Below are 15,814 nucleotides of genomic sequence, written 5' to 3'. Positions count from 1 at the left end.
GCCTCGGGAGAAGTTATGAGCTTATCCTCAGAGAAGGAGCATCAGGCTGGTGGATTATTCATTCAGTGAAAACTCCCAGAGGAGAGGACAGTAAATATCTCGCGTGATGAAGAGATGGTGGTTCTGATTCTTCATCAGCAGAGGATAAGGGCAGGGAACGTGTTTTTTGGATATTCATCTTCAGGGGGATTGAAAGAATTCCTCTTCAAAAACAGAATTTATGTTTTACATAAATATGGCCAGCCTCATCTTGCTTCATGCAGATCTAACCCTTTACAGTCAACACAAACTGTCAGGGGTACATTCTCTTATGTTGCTGTCATATTGCCCGGCCCTACTTGTGAACACACCAAAGTCTGAAGAACGACTTCCCAACCTGGCAACCCCCGAGCATCTAAAGAGCACTTGAATGCAGGTCAGTCTGTCTCCCTGTCCTTCCTCTCCGGCCACAATGTTGTTTTCCCAAAACCTTTACTAGTATTCTCCGCTTATCCATCAGATATCCTCAGAACATCCCTCCTTTCCCCATCACATGACTGTCTCAGACAACTTCTCACTTCCCTCATTTGCTCTGCAGTTAGCTGAACTTCCCTGCCCACCTTTCGTACAGGCCTTCCTTTGTTCTACAGAGTAACCTGTTAAATTAGATCAACTTGTGCTTCTTGTCTCAGCTCATTAACCTCTGTATCTGTATATCATTGCCTGACCTGCACGTTTGACCTTTGACCTGTTATTGGACTTTCCTGCCTGCTCCTTTCGGATCTTTGCCAGTGACAAACGGCTTCCTGCTTTGGACCCTTGCCTGCGTCACCATCTCGTGAGCCTTCGTACATCCATTTTCTATGTTTGAATCAATGAACTGCATCCAGCTCAAAAGAACATTAAAACAAATATTGTGCCCAAGGGTATTTTTTATATATTTTCATTTTCTGCTGCTTTATTATAAAGATACATGTTTTGTCTTCAGACTAGCTGCTCAACACTACAAGCCAATCACACACAGTCACACACCAGTAGCAAGACCCTCAGGGGCTATTTGTGGTTCAGTATCTTGCTCAAAAGCAGGTCAATTTGTAGGAGGAGCCACGGTTCGAAACACTGATTTATGATCAGTGGACGACCCGCTCTGTCTCCTGAGCCACATCTGTCAGTGTGTATGGAGTTTGCTTTTGCTCACTTGCTTACGTAAATGATCTGAGTGCCTCTTCCAGCAGAGTTTCCACAAAGATTGTTTAATTTTCCTTTAAATATAAAAGAAATATCATCGGTTCTAGCAGCTGACTTTAATTCAATTTAATCTGTGTGGCCTCTTTAACTTGATGTTTATGATCATATTCACTCTCTTTTTGACATGCAACAACAAAATGTAGAAATGCAGGAAATATAACCAGATTACTTTCAGAAACGCCGCCCAAAAATAACCCGTAACAACTCTTCTGTGACTGAATTTTTCAGGGGACGGTTCTGTTGGGCGTTTGGATTCTCTTCAGGAGCATCTTCAAAGATTGCTGCACTTTGAAAAAAGCATTTCTGCTTTACTGTCAAAGTGATGATTTAACCGGAGCTTTCATCTCTAGCGATCGCACCGAGCTGTCTTACAGTGATGAACAGCCCTGCCTTTAAATTTTCATCAGTGCATATCCTCGAATGACTGAAACACGAGGAAACTTCTCGCTTTTTCAAAGAACCTTAGATTCTGTTGAGGTGAAGTTAGGTAATGAAAGAAATTTGAGATGAAAGAATTTATCCTTGCATTAAAATGGGTGTTTTTATGTTCATATTCATCTTCACACAGAACAGATGTGTAACTAGGCAATGGGATGCTAACAGGGCTAATAAATGGTAAGCTGTCCCAGTGGGTGGGATTAAGGCTGCACCCTGAGGGGCTTCAGTCACGGCTGCTGTCTGGTCAATTAAATGTTTAGCTAACGCCGGGGGCCAATGTCACACAGCACACAGGTAGCGGGATCAAACCGGTGACAAATCTCCTCCCTTTTTAAGCATCTGTCATCCCTGTTATGGTATTAACATCTTCATTAGTCAAAGTACGCAGAGTATTTGTCTCATCTTTCGATGATATATGTGCTGTTTCTGCCTCCTGGATCATCTGTCTCAGACTGACAGGCAGAACAAATGCAGAGCATCAGGCAGTCACAACAAATGATCATCATTATCATCACCATTACTGCTGACATAATGATCGACAATCATAGCCCTGTAACTCTGTTCCCTGTACTATGCTAGGATAAAAGTCTTAGCCACACAGTAGTTAACGATTTTAAAGGCTAAAGGCGATGCAATGATTGGATTGATTATTGCATCAAAGTGCAAATGCCCTGATTCTTACTCATTTATACATTTTAGAGACAATTTAACTCTATTACATTATTGAATAATAATCTTTATATACAAGAAGTTCAAGCAAATCAGCTGATTTTCACTACTTTACTTCTGTTATCGTTAAGAAATGAGGGAGAGCGGATGTGGCGATGATCACAGACGACCGCTAATTCCAGCAATGAGGATGCTAATGCTAACATGGTGGGGGACATTGTGAAACCACATGGAGGATAATGAGGACAATAAGGAGGAAAGAAGGTGAAGAATATGACTGTCTAAACGAGCTGCATTAAACCCGTAAGTTAGCATCGTAGCTGGAAGTAAGCTAATACTGTCCCTTGCTATGTGCCTTGGGCTAACAGCTACAGCTAGCGGGCACTGTTAGCTAGCAGGAGTTGCTTTTGGAAGTTTTTTGTTGTGATTATGATTTGGATTTCAGTTGTTTGAGGTTCTTGTGTAGTTTAGTAGCTTGTGTTAACATTTATTATTGTGCATGTCAGTTCTAAACTCAAATAATCTTGTTGTGCATTATGTAACAAGCATGTAATTTGAAGTCACACACCTGATATAATTTGGCAGTTAGATTAAATACTAAAAATTTTTAAAATTTTCAAACTATTTTAAAGCTGATTTTGTCCTGTACTTTTAAGTGGTGATTTTTAACAAAAAATCTCATCCTGCTTTCTTTAACAGTCATATGCATCACTCACTTTAAATGTTTGCCCTGTAAAATGTAAACAAAGGCAGCATAGCGTCCCAATGACGATTAGTCTGACACCTACCCCCCACCAGCGGTTTCAGGCATTAAAAATAACTATAGAAATAATCTATCTTGTCACTGGTGGTCTGTTTGCTTTTGTAGCTCATATAGAGACATCATAATTAATTTCAGTCTGTTTTATAACCAGTGAAAAAAAATCCTCACAGGAGCTTTAAAGTAGAAAGATTTATTTTGGTTTCTGGTCAAGACATTTGTGTGCTCCAGAGCCCATCAATCAAACCCAGCAATCCCCGCCCCTCTTCGCGCCTGCGCAGAGCCGATCAGGGAGCTGTCCGTGTCAGTCGGTGCTGGAGTGTTTTCAGTGAAGCTGCTTCTCCTCTCCTGGTCCACGGAAAAGACGGGAGCGATGGAGGAAGAGTTAAAATGCCCGGTTTGCGGTTCTCTCTTCAAGGACCCCATCCTGCTGCCCTGCTCCCACAATGTCTGCCTCGCCTGCGCCCGGAACATCACCGTCCAGACCCCGGAGGGAGAGACCCCGGTGCAGAGCCGAGCCTCTGGCAGCTCTGACTACGACTACCTGGACATGGACAAGATGAGTCTGTACAGCGAGACGGACAGCGGATACGGCTCCTATACGCCGTGCCAGCTCAAGTCTCCAAACGGGGTGCGGGTGTTTCCTCCGTCCATCGCCCACCGTCACTGCTCCCTCACCTGCCCGCTGTGCCACCGGAGCGTCTCCCTGGATGAGCGGGGGCTCCGGGGTTTCCCTCGGAACCGGCTTCTGGAGGCCATCGTTGCGCGGTACCAGCAGAACCGCGCCGCCTCCGCCTCCGCTTCTTCTACGGCGATAAAGTGTCAACTCTGCGACCGCAATCCGGTGGACGCGGCGGTGATGTGCGAGCAGTGCGACGTCTACTACTGTAACGCCTGCCAGCAGCGGTGCCACCCGTCCCGCGGTCCGCTCGCCAAGCACCGCCTGGTGCCGCCAAGGAAACAAGCGGCAGGAGGAGGCGCGGCAAGCGGAGGAGGAAGCGGCGGTAGCGGCAGCAGCAGCGGTGGTGGGGGAGGCAGCGGCGGTCAGCTGCAGCCCCCCGCCACCGCGCGGAAACCGGCGACTTGCCTGGACCATGAAGCGGAAAACTTCAGCATGTACTGCTACAGCTGCAGGATTCCGGTGTGTATGAAGTGTCTCGAGGAGGGAAAACACGCCAAACACGACGTCAAAACGCTGGCCATGATGTGGAAACAGCACAAGGTGGGCGACCACAAGCTCAAACACATTTATACACACAGTCACACACATTTTATAGCCATACTTGTATTGATACCATTATAATTGAATTCCAGTTAGATGTATGGTTTACACACACTATTAGTGTCTCTCTCTCTCTGTCTCACAGCACACACAGCACAATGTGATCAATAATTGTCAAATGCATGAAAAACAACAACAGTATTAGACTTAGAAAATACACGTATCAAAGTACAAATTATTTAAATACTTGCACAATATTAAGAAAATAACATTAGATGTATCTCACACACACTCACTCATGCACACACGCAAACACACAGGTGCATCAGGGACACATAAAGCCCCAAAAGGCCTCAATCCATTCAGGTATTTGTGTGTTTTTATAAGCAGAAAAAAACCACCCACACACTCTTATTGCCTGATGTGCCCTCACCAGCTCTCATATATCTTAATTTCACACTGTTGTGTTATTATAGAGACGTAGAGTGTGTTAGTTATCCCCCTGCATGCTTTAAATCCTTCCTCATCATATATGCATTCTCTGTAGTAATAATTGTGCTGCTTATTATTTTCCTAATGCTTGCAGTGCTTCTGCTGTAAATGGAAAGGAGGCTGCGCTACTCACAGAAAAACAATTTATCTGCGAGTGTTGCGTTTACTGTATGTGGGCCAAACCGTACATTAGAGAAGCCTGACTGATTCATCAGGATTCACACATAATGAAATAATTACTGTAGGCGTAAAACCCTGGTGTGTGTGCACGCATTAGTCATCTCTTATAGGTCACACTGCCTTTTGTTGCTTTATTAAAACTTTTTTTTTTTCCTGGCCCACATCTGTTTGATTGCTAATTGATTGTCTCTTATTTTCGTGTCATGCACAGGAAGTGCTCAACCATATTTGGTGTGTGTGTGGGTATGCTTGTGCGTGTGTGTGAGGTGTGAAGTGTGACTGTAGCAGAGGAAGATGAGGGTGGTGTAGTTGCTCAGGCAGGATGAGGACAGGAAGAAGTATCATAAGCTTTTATTCAACATTTACACCGATCACCGATGCCTAATATTGTGTCGGTCCCCCTTTTGCTGCCCTGACCACAGCCCCCACAGCCCCCACAGCCCTAGACCTCTGCTGAGGTATCTGGCACCAGGATGTTAGCAGCAGATACTGTAAGTCCTGTAAGCTGCGAGGTGGGGCCTCCATGGATCAGACTTGTTTGTCCAGCACATCCCACAGATGCTCGTGTGGATTGAGATCTGGCCAATTTGGAGGCCGAGTCAACACCTTGAACTCGTTCTTGGTGTTCCTCAAACCATTAATGAACCGTTTCAGCAGTGTGGCAGGGCGCTTTATACTGGTGAAAGAGGCCATTAGGGAATACTTGTTTCCATGAAGGGGTGTTCTTGGTCTGCAACAATGTTTAGGTAGGTGGTACCTGTTAAAGTAACATCCACATGAATGGCAGGAGCCAAGGTTTTCTAGCAGAACATTGCACAATTGGCTGACAGCGCAGTATAACTTCATACGCCTCCTTACGAAGTCCAATTTTATAATAAAATCCACGACACCCAGCAAACACAGCCCTCCCAAAGTGTCCTTCATCTTGATGTAGTCGTTCCTGGCTGGCTAACGTCACGTTAGCGTATCCATTGGTGTTGAGATGCTGACGGAAACAAGCCCTTGAATATGTAGTCCTTTTTGGAGATTCCCAATAACGTTTTGATTCTAAAACATCAACTTTTAAGTATATTTTGGTGCTCATATGTCTACACTTCGACATATGAAGGTTTGGATGCAGGACTTCATTTGGCATTGATATGTTTACTGAAGTATAAGATCTCAGTACTTCTTATATCAAACAAAAAGTGAGTCATGTGCTCTAAATCTATCTTATAAAGAAGCAAAGAGTCTGGGACTCTCCCTCTGGCTGTTGAGGTTGGCAGATTAAAAACTGAACTGACTGAGCTGTGAGATTTGGGAGGAATGGAAAGTGATGATTTAAAAGCATTTATTGAACAAACCCTTGGAATATTCTGGTGTGAAACAGTCTCTAGTGTGAGCAGCGTGTCTAAGTTTGCAAACTTTGCCTCAAAGCTTGGATAAGAAGTTTGCATTTATTCTGATTTCTCCAACAAGGCTTTTCGAATGTGTTGTAAAAGAAAATATGATGGCAAACAGTCGGCTTTGTAGTGTTTGAAAATGTAAATGCATCCCTCTGGATGTGGCTTACATTTTTAATCTAGAGCAAAGTAAAAAACAATCAATCATTCGATGTACAATGGATAAAAATGTAGCTAAAACCAGATAATGACACCGTAAAAAACCTCATCCCTCCTCGACTCTTCCTCTGCCTGCCAAAAAAAATCACCCGCCTGCATCATTAAAGGATGATTAAAGTGATTTATGATTTAATTCATTTTTTCACGACTCTTTCATTAATTTAAAAGTGGGCTCCAGGGTTGGGGTCAACTCAAGTTCACTTCCCTCAGGTTTCAGCGCGTCCTGAATTTTAAACATGGAGCTGAGGCTCCTAATTTCTATAACGTGCATTTATACGAAACATTCAATTCAGTGTATTATGAAGAAACCCACGTTTGATTACACTATAGGTAGTATGTGATGCATTTTAACAGTTAAAAATGGTCATTACCATATTAATCATGGGATTATGTTTAAAAAAAGGCCCCAGGGGAAGGAATTAAAAGGGTTTAAAGGAAAATTAATACGACTAATACTAGTATTTAAGAGGCTGCAGGACCAGTGCTTCATGATGCACATCCTTTAATCAGACCACTTCCTGTTTTTAATACAGCATTTCATAAGGTCGTCTTCATCACGATCATCACACCCACTCTTCAGAAGTGTAAATTAAAAAGCATTTTAGTCTGTGTCCTGCTAAGTGGGTCATTTTCCTTAATCTCTCTCTTGTTTTTCGGTTGACTGGAAGCTTCTCTCCATTCATCATTTATCCATTTTCAGCTTCCCTCATCATTCACCCCTCCTTTCCTCATCTGTGTCTTATTTACACCCTCTCCTCCCCCCTTATCTTTCAGCCCTTCCTCCATCTTTTCTGTCCCATAAATGGACCGTGAAAATCCCATCAGAGTACAGGAGTGAGAGGGCGTTGATAAGTAATGAGCAGCGTATGAATAAGAGATGGCCGCCACTTAGTTAATATGGTGTCCTTCACGTTGAGGGAGATCGATTGACTGGCTGTCTTCCTCACTCGGCATCACGTGCATCCCTGAAACGGTTGTTGAGTTCCTGAAGTGTCACTCAGTGAGGTCGGCACTGCAGAGCTGGATTTTATTTTGGAGGGGAGCACTCTCTTCCTCTCTTGTTTAATCTGTTGTCGTAGATATAGCTGCATCTTGCTATCATTCTCTCTTTCTGTTTGTCTTCTTCCTATTTACTCATAACAAATTTTGTAAAAGCTTTCTTGAACTACAGTTGACGACTAATTGACTAATTTTTGCTTACTAGACGCAATGGGACAACAACTACGGTGAGCACTTAAGAAGTCATGACCTACAGTTCCACATGTTGAAAAGAGACATTCAAAATATGCAGATGAGACTCTGACTGGATTGTGGACTACAGTTTTGAAGTACCAAGATTTGCATTTTGGTTGTTACCCCTTTGTTTTGGACCCACATTTAGACGAGATGGTGGAGGTCAATAATCGAATAAGCTTTAAGCTTAACTTTAAGCCTTTATGTGATTAAACAGATGAGTTATATAAAACTTAATCTGCCTTACAGTTGTCAAGAATTGCAAACTGAGCCACAGATACCAAAACTGTTTTTTGAACTGGGCTGTGAACATATTTATTGCTGCAGTGAAGTTGAACATTCTAACATGGGTCTCTATGGGGATTAGCTCGCTTTTGGAGTCAGCCTCAAGTGGCCGCATGAGGAACTGCAGTTTTGGTGCTTTTGGCCCCAGAGGCTGCCGCTTGGATTTTACAGCTGGAAAAATACATTTAGTCGTAACACTCTCACATTTGATGAAACGTGTTTTCACATTTCTTTCCTGCAATTGCCAGTTACACCAACATACATGCCAGAATGATACTTAAGCAATATCACATGAGAGAGAGTGAATTTAAATTGTAAATTTAAGTTTACTTAAATAAAAATGAGGAAACCAATTACCTGGGAAAAGTAAAGTAAGATCTTAACTGTGTCAAGTCATGTGACACGATTATGTGTTTAGAATGAACATGCGTTTTAAAGATGTGAGAACTTAACATTTCCAAGTACACTGTAAAACCTGATAAGTTTGATCAACTCAAACCATTTGAGGAAACCAACTCTTTTATTTATTGTTAAGGTAACTTAAATAAATGAAGTAAACAATACACATTCCATTTAGTGTATTAAACTTAAAATGAGTATTTTGAACTTATCAATCAAGTAAGATGAACTTAGTTAAGTAGTTTATCTCAACTTAAAACTCTCCTGTCGACTCATTTCAGACCTTTTAAGTTGCATTTACACCAAATAACTACCGTAAGATTTGGTGTATAAGAGGCACTTTTAATACACTTTTTTTCATCTATTTATAGAAACAGTTTTTTTTCAATAGCTTCCATGTCATGTGACCCAGTGTCCTAAAATCAATGCCAGATATAAAGGCTCACTCACTTGGACAAATGAGACACACCTCATTACATTGGATTTAATTGCTGCTAATATTTTATTTTAATTTTTGGATGTCAAATGTAAGGTTTTTTTTCAATAGCTTCCAAATGACACTCACCTGGACAAATGAGACACACCTCATTACATCGGATAATATTGCTTTTTCTATTTTCTATTGATATTTGTAGATAATGCTAAAGTCCAAATACAAGAAATCAGAGCGCTTAACTTCCATGCTTTGAAATTTGTTGTGAAATGCAGAAGTGCTCAGAAGCATCAATGCTGCTAGTTGAACACTAGCACTAACAGATAGATGGTCATCTTATTAATTGTAGGCAAAAAACAACAAAATAAAATGAAATTGATTTATGAAGACCAGATCTTAACTAAGAGAGAGCTCGTTGACCTTTTCTCTCTTTCTTTGATTCTGTGCAGTTATCCTACATCACATTTATCTGGATGAAATCGCTCGGATATTTTCAGACGTCATCCACCAGTTGTTCCAACAGATCTTTAAACATTTTATCTTATATTTAAATTACACTGCAAATGACTCCTGAACAAAACAAGATACACAACGTCATGAGTTAAAGCAAACAATTCACGGACTGTCACGTGTTCGCTCAGCGTTTGTTTTGATGGTAATTTGGCTGCCAATGCACGTAAATTCTGACCTGTGCATCTACATATTCATGCATTTGACTTTGGGCTGCAGCTGCATTAATATACATGATGCTGTAATTCCAAATCAGAGTGATGAATGGTGCATGATTCAGCAAAAGATGGTTTGTGTGTCAGCGTGTGTGTGTGTGTAACCTGGGGATGTAGACTGTGAATAACATTATGTCTCATAACTCAAATTCTTTTGGGAGTGAACATGGAGCAGCTGCATGCGTGCCCTTCCCCCTTCTTCATGCTTTTGCATATACATTTATAGTTGACCTGTGTATGAATATACATTATTAGCGTATTTCCCGGCATATGAGTGCGTGTTTGTGTGTGTTTTATGCCTTACAAATTCCTTATTTGAGAATTCAGCACTGCAGAGAGAGAGATATCCAGAGAGGACATTTGGATCGCCATTTAATTTGTTGTAAATCAAACACTCAGTACATCGTTATGCAGCCCGAGGGTGACTTTCCCTCTGCTACACACTCTAACACACACACACACGCACATTCTGAAGGCCTAAATATGCTTTAGTGAAGCGGATGAACCTTCGCCGAGGGAATGCAGAGGAAGACACACTGATCCAGTTTCCTCTGATCAGTGGAGCAGAAAACACACGGTCTATTTAAAGCACTTACACATACACACATCCGTGCGTCCACACGTGCCGCTAAGTGTGTGTGTGTATGTGCGACCTCGCTCTGACCACTCAAGAGCAACTAGCTCTGCCACCGGTCTGCGTTAAAAATTAAAAACCCACAAGTGCAGAGTTGCAGGTTCTCCTGCTGTCAGTGTTTCAGTGTTTGCAAAGTCATCTTAAGATCGTTTTAAAAGGGGGCAGAGTGGCCTTTTAACATATTTATGTTATAAATTAACTTTTAAGGCTGGCAGAAAGAATATTGTTTGTTAACTGAAGCTGAAAATTAATATTTTGTGCCATTACCATTAAAAAAGGCAATTTGAGTTCCTTCTAAGCTTCATTTTTCACTCAGTCAGATTAGCCCCGAAGCTACAGCTCATGCAAAGACAGTTACTGATAATCTTGCAGAGTGGGATGCTGGTGGAAGTGTAATGAGATGCAGATTGACCTGCTATCTCTGTTTTTTAAGTGTTAATTTGTATAAAGCTTTGGGTTAAAGTGTCTCGCTCCCCACAACTCGGTCTAGGAATATTGTTTGCATAATTGGAGGCAGCAAACGTGTTTTGGGAGAATTGTGATACTGTCTAAATTACGTTTAAAATCAACACGAGGCTTTTAAAGAGCAGCTCCAGTCACGTTTTAAAACATATTAAATGCTCTGCTTGAAATAATAAATTGTTTGATATGTTTAATTACCTTGTAAAAATCCCGAGGCGTCTCCTCCTTCTCCCTCATTAAAAGTTCCTGAATCTGCACAGTCCCCGCCCACTATGCAAATTTCCTCCTGCCCCCTCCGTCGCGAAAACAAAACCCGTCTCTGCCATCGTTAAGTGGCAACTTGTTGAAACTTAGCTCGCTTGAAATGTAGTGATTAGTAGTAGTAACGTTTGCAGAAATAACGATGGCTGTTACAGCTGGCTCGCACGGTGGTTGCACATAATGATATGCATAGCGTCACCCCGCCCATTAACCGGATTGGCTCCTTAGGTTTGTGACGTCACAAACCTGCCAATCTGAACACGTGTTGTTCAGCCTGTCCTTGGTACACTGCAGTTTAAAAGCAGACAGGCCCAGCCATGGAGATGACTGCTCATGTTGTCCCTGATATGTCTTGTAGCACATGAAGAACACCACATGGAGATGTTTACAAGGTTAAACACTGGATTTTCACTGGAGGGGGTCTTTAAAGAACGTGTGTGCCAACTTTCAAAACGCTCATGCAGAATGTTTAAGTAAAATGTTCTTGTTTTTTCTTCCCTGCTGCAATACAGTATCCGCTGAGGGCATGAGGACATGATGAAATCTGTTTTATGGTATTGTTTTTGCACTCGACGCACTGGGGTTAGATTAGTGAAGGATCTCGGTAAAGAATTGAAAATGTCAATGCAATTTGTAGCACAAGACGCAGTGCATTTTATTTTGCCACATTTTATGCAGATTTCTAATCATTGTTGTCGGTGTGTGATGTAGTAAACTGGAATTGAATTCGTAGTGTGTGCCATCTCCGGCTCCCGGAGCTGTGCCAGCAGTGCCTACATGTACCAGGATGCATTGTTTGCGAGCAGCCGCAGCCTCGGGCTTGGCCTCATTTTGCAGCATATTGTATGAATATTTGAGTCAGCTGAAACACTGCGAGATAAATCCTCATCCTCAACCTTAACTCGTGTATTCAATGTTTGTGGCGTAGCATCGTAGCTAGTTTGCAATGCACGCCAAGGCAGAGGCTATAATACAATCTGAAATAGATTGTAGTTTTTCCAGACCTTCACTGGTGCAGGTAAAAAAACAGATATTGCAGCTGCATCAAGCTACGACCCAGAGACACAGAGAGCATCTGCCACAACTGCAGCTGTTTTCCACACCTAACTCGGATGATAAGGTTGAAACTTGGCGGACAGAACCGTAAACGTTTAACAAAACCTCAGTCTTTCCTTAAATTAGCCAAATTGTTGCCACCCCGGCTAGGCGGCTACTAACGTCTGAATTGTGTGTGTTACAAAAACCTTCAGGTTTAATTACCAACAATTAAATTTCCATTAGCAAAACTAACTAGCATAATTTCGGAGACTTTGTCACCCGTTATGTGCGTCAGTGACTAAATGTGTCATAAAGATCTGTGACAAATCCATGCGTCTCTCGGGTCCCAACACCTTCATGTTGGCTGATTAAACAGTGTGTGATTCAACATACCATCCTCTCCTGTAATTGCTTTTTCTGCCGAGTGTGGGCTTGTGTCTTTCTGCGTGTTGGCAGATAAAAACCTCCATCGAAAAATATCTTTATCCCCATGGTGTTAGCTTTCTTTGCCCAGGTGGCCTTTTTAAGATTTCTGTGTGCTACCTCAAAGATGAGACCATTACTGTGTGAGGAATGATGTGGGATCTGTGCACAGCACCTGAGTGTAATTGCTCCCTGGGTATTTTGATGTGCTCTCAGGAAGTCTGTCATGTTTCTCCTTCTGCTAGGTTGTTGTTCTGCTCGGTATTGTCCTCAAGTTTCTACACCTTTACAGTCAACTGTTGTCTCCGCTTCAGACGCTGGAACAAAGCTGCTGCTGCCGCTGTAGTCGCTTCTCGCATTTCCAAAACACAAGCTCTCATTATATTTCCTCCGCTGGCCTTAAGTCGGTTTTCCCCTCTTGTCACACACCGAAAATCGTGTTTCATTTCCTGTGCGTGTCAGATTCACAATTTTGTCAGTGATTGTCAATGTTTTGGATAATTCATCCTTCATGTTTGGGGATTATCTTGATTAGTGTCACTCAGCGTCAGCCTGTAAAACAGGGTAACATCTCCACTCGCGGGTTTATTCCAGTCAACAAATTTCCCTTTTAGGAATTGGAACATGGAAAGGCTCAGAATAAAATCTGTGTGGGTTAAAGGCGTCATTGAACCCCAATGGTTTTGGATTAATCTGTAACCAAACGATGACGTATCTTACCTAAACATGAACCTTTTCTGGTAGATTCAACTCGTGGATTTTGCTTTGGATTTGGAAAAATGGGAAAACAATTTGTTGTGGACACAACTACCAACCACCAATCAATGCCTTGATTGAAGTAGTTGTTGATGACATTCAAGAGAAATGCCGAGTTGACTACATATAAACCATTGCTCATACAGTCGTCAGCTGCTGGTCTCAGTTGATTCTCAGGATGTTTTCTCAGCTCAGGCAACCACCTTATATGTCAGACCGTTAAATGGCTTCATCAGTGGATATCACTGCCATTAGGATGCTTTTAGATGGAGCCAACTGCACCAACCAATAGGATGATTATCAAGGTGGAACATTACTGCGCTTCAAGATAACAATGATAAATGGTAACATCAAAGTGGATAAAGTGATAATCTTGAAGATTTTCATTTAAATAAATGTCTGTTACTGATTAAGGTAACACAACGGTGATTGAGCCTTTGGCCCACTGATGAAAGCCTTTGCATTTGCAGTATTACAGACTGGGTGTCTGTGACGCCCCAGAGAGGGTAGGCGGAGCTAAGCGGCTGCTTTTCCGCTCTCTGCAAGTGTTGCGAGTAAACAGTAATCTACTATGGCTGAACAAACAAAGAAAAGATGGATGACTACAGATACAACTTCAAAAATAAGTGAAAATCCAAAGAAAAAAAAACAAACTCAGATGAAGCAAACAGTCTGAAAAGGAAAGCGACCTTCAGCGAGGAAAATCAAGAGTTACAACCGGAGCCAACCGTGGACGTCACACATGCAGCACTGTCTGGATATCTGGGAAGTGTGCTCCCGCAATTACTGTTTATCGCCGTAGGTGCCGCCGAAGACAACGAAACTGAGATCTTCGAGGTTATCACTTTAAATGTGTGTTTATGGTAGAGGAAGGGGTGGGACATCTTTTGGCTTCACTTTTGTACGAGAGGAGATGAAGACGCTTTGTCCGTCTGTATACAGTCATTGGCTTTGCTCAAATTGAAAGTACTATGACCAATAGGGGCTCCTGTGTACGGTCGACATGGGTCTTCTTTATGAGTCTTGCACCTTAATTTTAGAGGATAACGGCCTTCTCAGCTGACTACGGTAGAGTCCTTCTATCTGATATCTATGCTTCAAAGGACGCCTTACAACATCCATCTAACGGGCTGAGTACACCTGAAACGGTTGCCTCTCAAATGTCTATTTTGCCTTATTAAACTAATACGGAATATAATTTCATCTCAGCTGATGTGCTCTCAAATCAGTTCATATTAATGGGGCAATAAGATCTTAAGTAAACGGCAGCTTGTTATTGTTCAAGACAAATGGCCGATAAAGATAAGAAATGAGCACTAGAGACCTTAATCAAACTTTGCTTTAATGTTCAATGACGCATCACCGAGTGTGTGGTAGTAAGAAAGAGAGAACCAGATGGTCAGTGGGCGTTTGTCCTTAGACTGCAGATGATGTAGATCTATTCCGGTACAGTTACATGATTGCTGTTCACACATCCTGGGTGGCAGTAAGGCCGGTTTGTACCAGATATTGTTAAGCTGGAAACACAGAGAGGATTCCCTGACTTAAAATCGAGGATAACGCTGTACTTCCTCGTTCCCTTCGACATCTACATGAGTCACGATAATCTCCGGACATGAATCACTTCTCATGTCCTCCTGAATACACGCAGAGATCTGATTGTTTCCCCCTCTGCAGAAACGTTGCTTCCTCTCGTGTTACGTCATTTAATATTGACAGTCAACACTTTGTCTTTGTTGTTTCCTCGTCCGCCGGGGCTCTGACAAAACAATTTGACACGCCTGTTACTATCCGAGCTGCCTGCGTGCTTGTAATCTGTGATGCGGTTCATGAAGCTTTCATGTGGATCGACTACTACAGCAGCTCTGACTGTAGTATTGAATATGCGCCAGATCTTCACCGGATCGAGCCTGTAAGCACTTAAGCACTGGGGAGAAGTGTAGTATTTTTGTGTAGTGGGAGTTTTGTAAATCTGCTCATGCTATTTTTTCCTTTTTAGGGACACAGTAGGAGGTTGTGGTTTAACAACAGAGAAGCGGCTTTAAATCTCACTCAGAATACAGGCTCGTATTTCTAACAGAAACTGCATGTTCATTTTAAGCTAAAAAGCGTGGACCTGTTGGAGTAAAGATGGAGAAACACTGCACATAGTGTCTTCTTTCCAACATCTAATACGTTCTTTGAAATTGAATTTAACACCTCAGGCTGTGTTACAAGAAATTACAGCAATTTTATCACAAAAAAAAAAAAGTAGGTGCTTTCATCTCTCGGAGACGCTGTTACGGAGCTAATTCAGCTCCAGCGCTGAAGTGTGCCGACCGGCCGTGCCTCGGTAACCTCATTCCAGATGGCAGCTCGCCGATCATGTCAGGTCAGCCTCACTCGCCTATTACCTCAGGCCCAGCAACACACGCACACACACACGCACACACGCTGATATGCAGTACAGGAGTTATGAGGACGTTCTGTTGATGGATTCCCAGGAATTCTTGAATACCTTTGACATAAACTATTTTTACTCCCAATTTGGGAATTTAGTGTCATAATATAAAGAATCTTATTCTAACGTGACCCAG

At 42.2% G+C, this 15,814-nt stretch overlaps 1 protein-coding gene across 3 annotated transcripts in view; it reads left to right on the top strand.

Annotated features, from left to right (window-relative positions):
* Positions 1-3,457: 3,457 nt before the first annotated feature.
* Positions 3,458-15,814, top strand: part of LOC138611442 (E3 ubiquitin-protein ligase TRIM9) — a 63,265-nt gene continuing 50,908 nt past the window's right edge. For all 3 annotated transcript variants that reach the window (XM_069684572.1, XM_069684563.1, XM_069684554.1), the window contains exons 1-2: positions 3,458-4,061; positions 4,143-4,316. In XM_069684572.1, the coding sequence (XP_069540673.1) occupies positions 3,468-4,061; positions 4,143-4,316 (768 nt within the window). In that variant the 5' untranslated portion in view covers positions 3,458-3,467. The remainder of the gene's footprint in view (positions 4,062-4,142; positions 4,317-15,814) is intronic.

This window comes from Semicossyphus pulcher, unplaced genomic scaffold (assembly GCF_022749685.1).
Source record: "Semicossyphus pulcher isolate SPU_LCO1_2020_fin unplaced genomic scaffold, fSemPul1.0.p SCAF_11, whole genome shotgun sequence".
Taxonomy (NCBI): domain Eukaryota; kingdom Metazoa; phylum Chordata; class Actinopteri; order Labriformes; family Labridae; genus Semicossyphus; species Semicossyphus pulcher.
The sequence above is the reverse complement of the archived record's forward strand: the minus strand, read 5'-3'. Positions and strand labels throughout refer to the sequence as shown.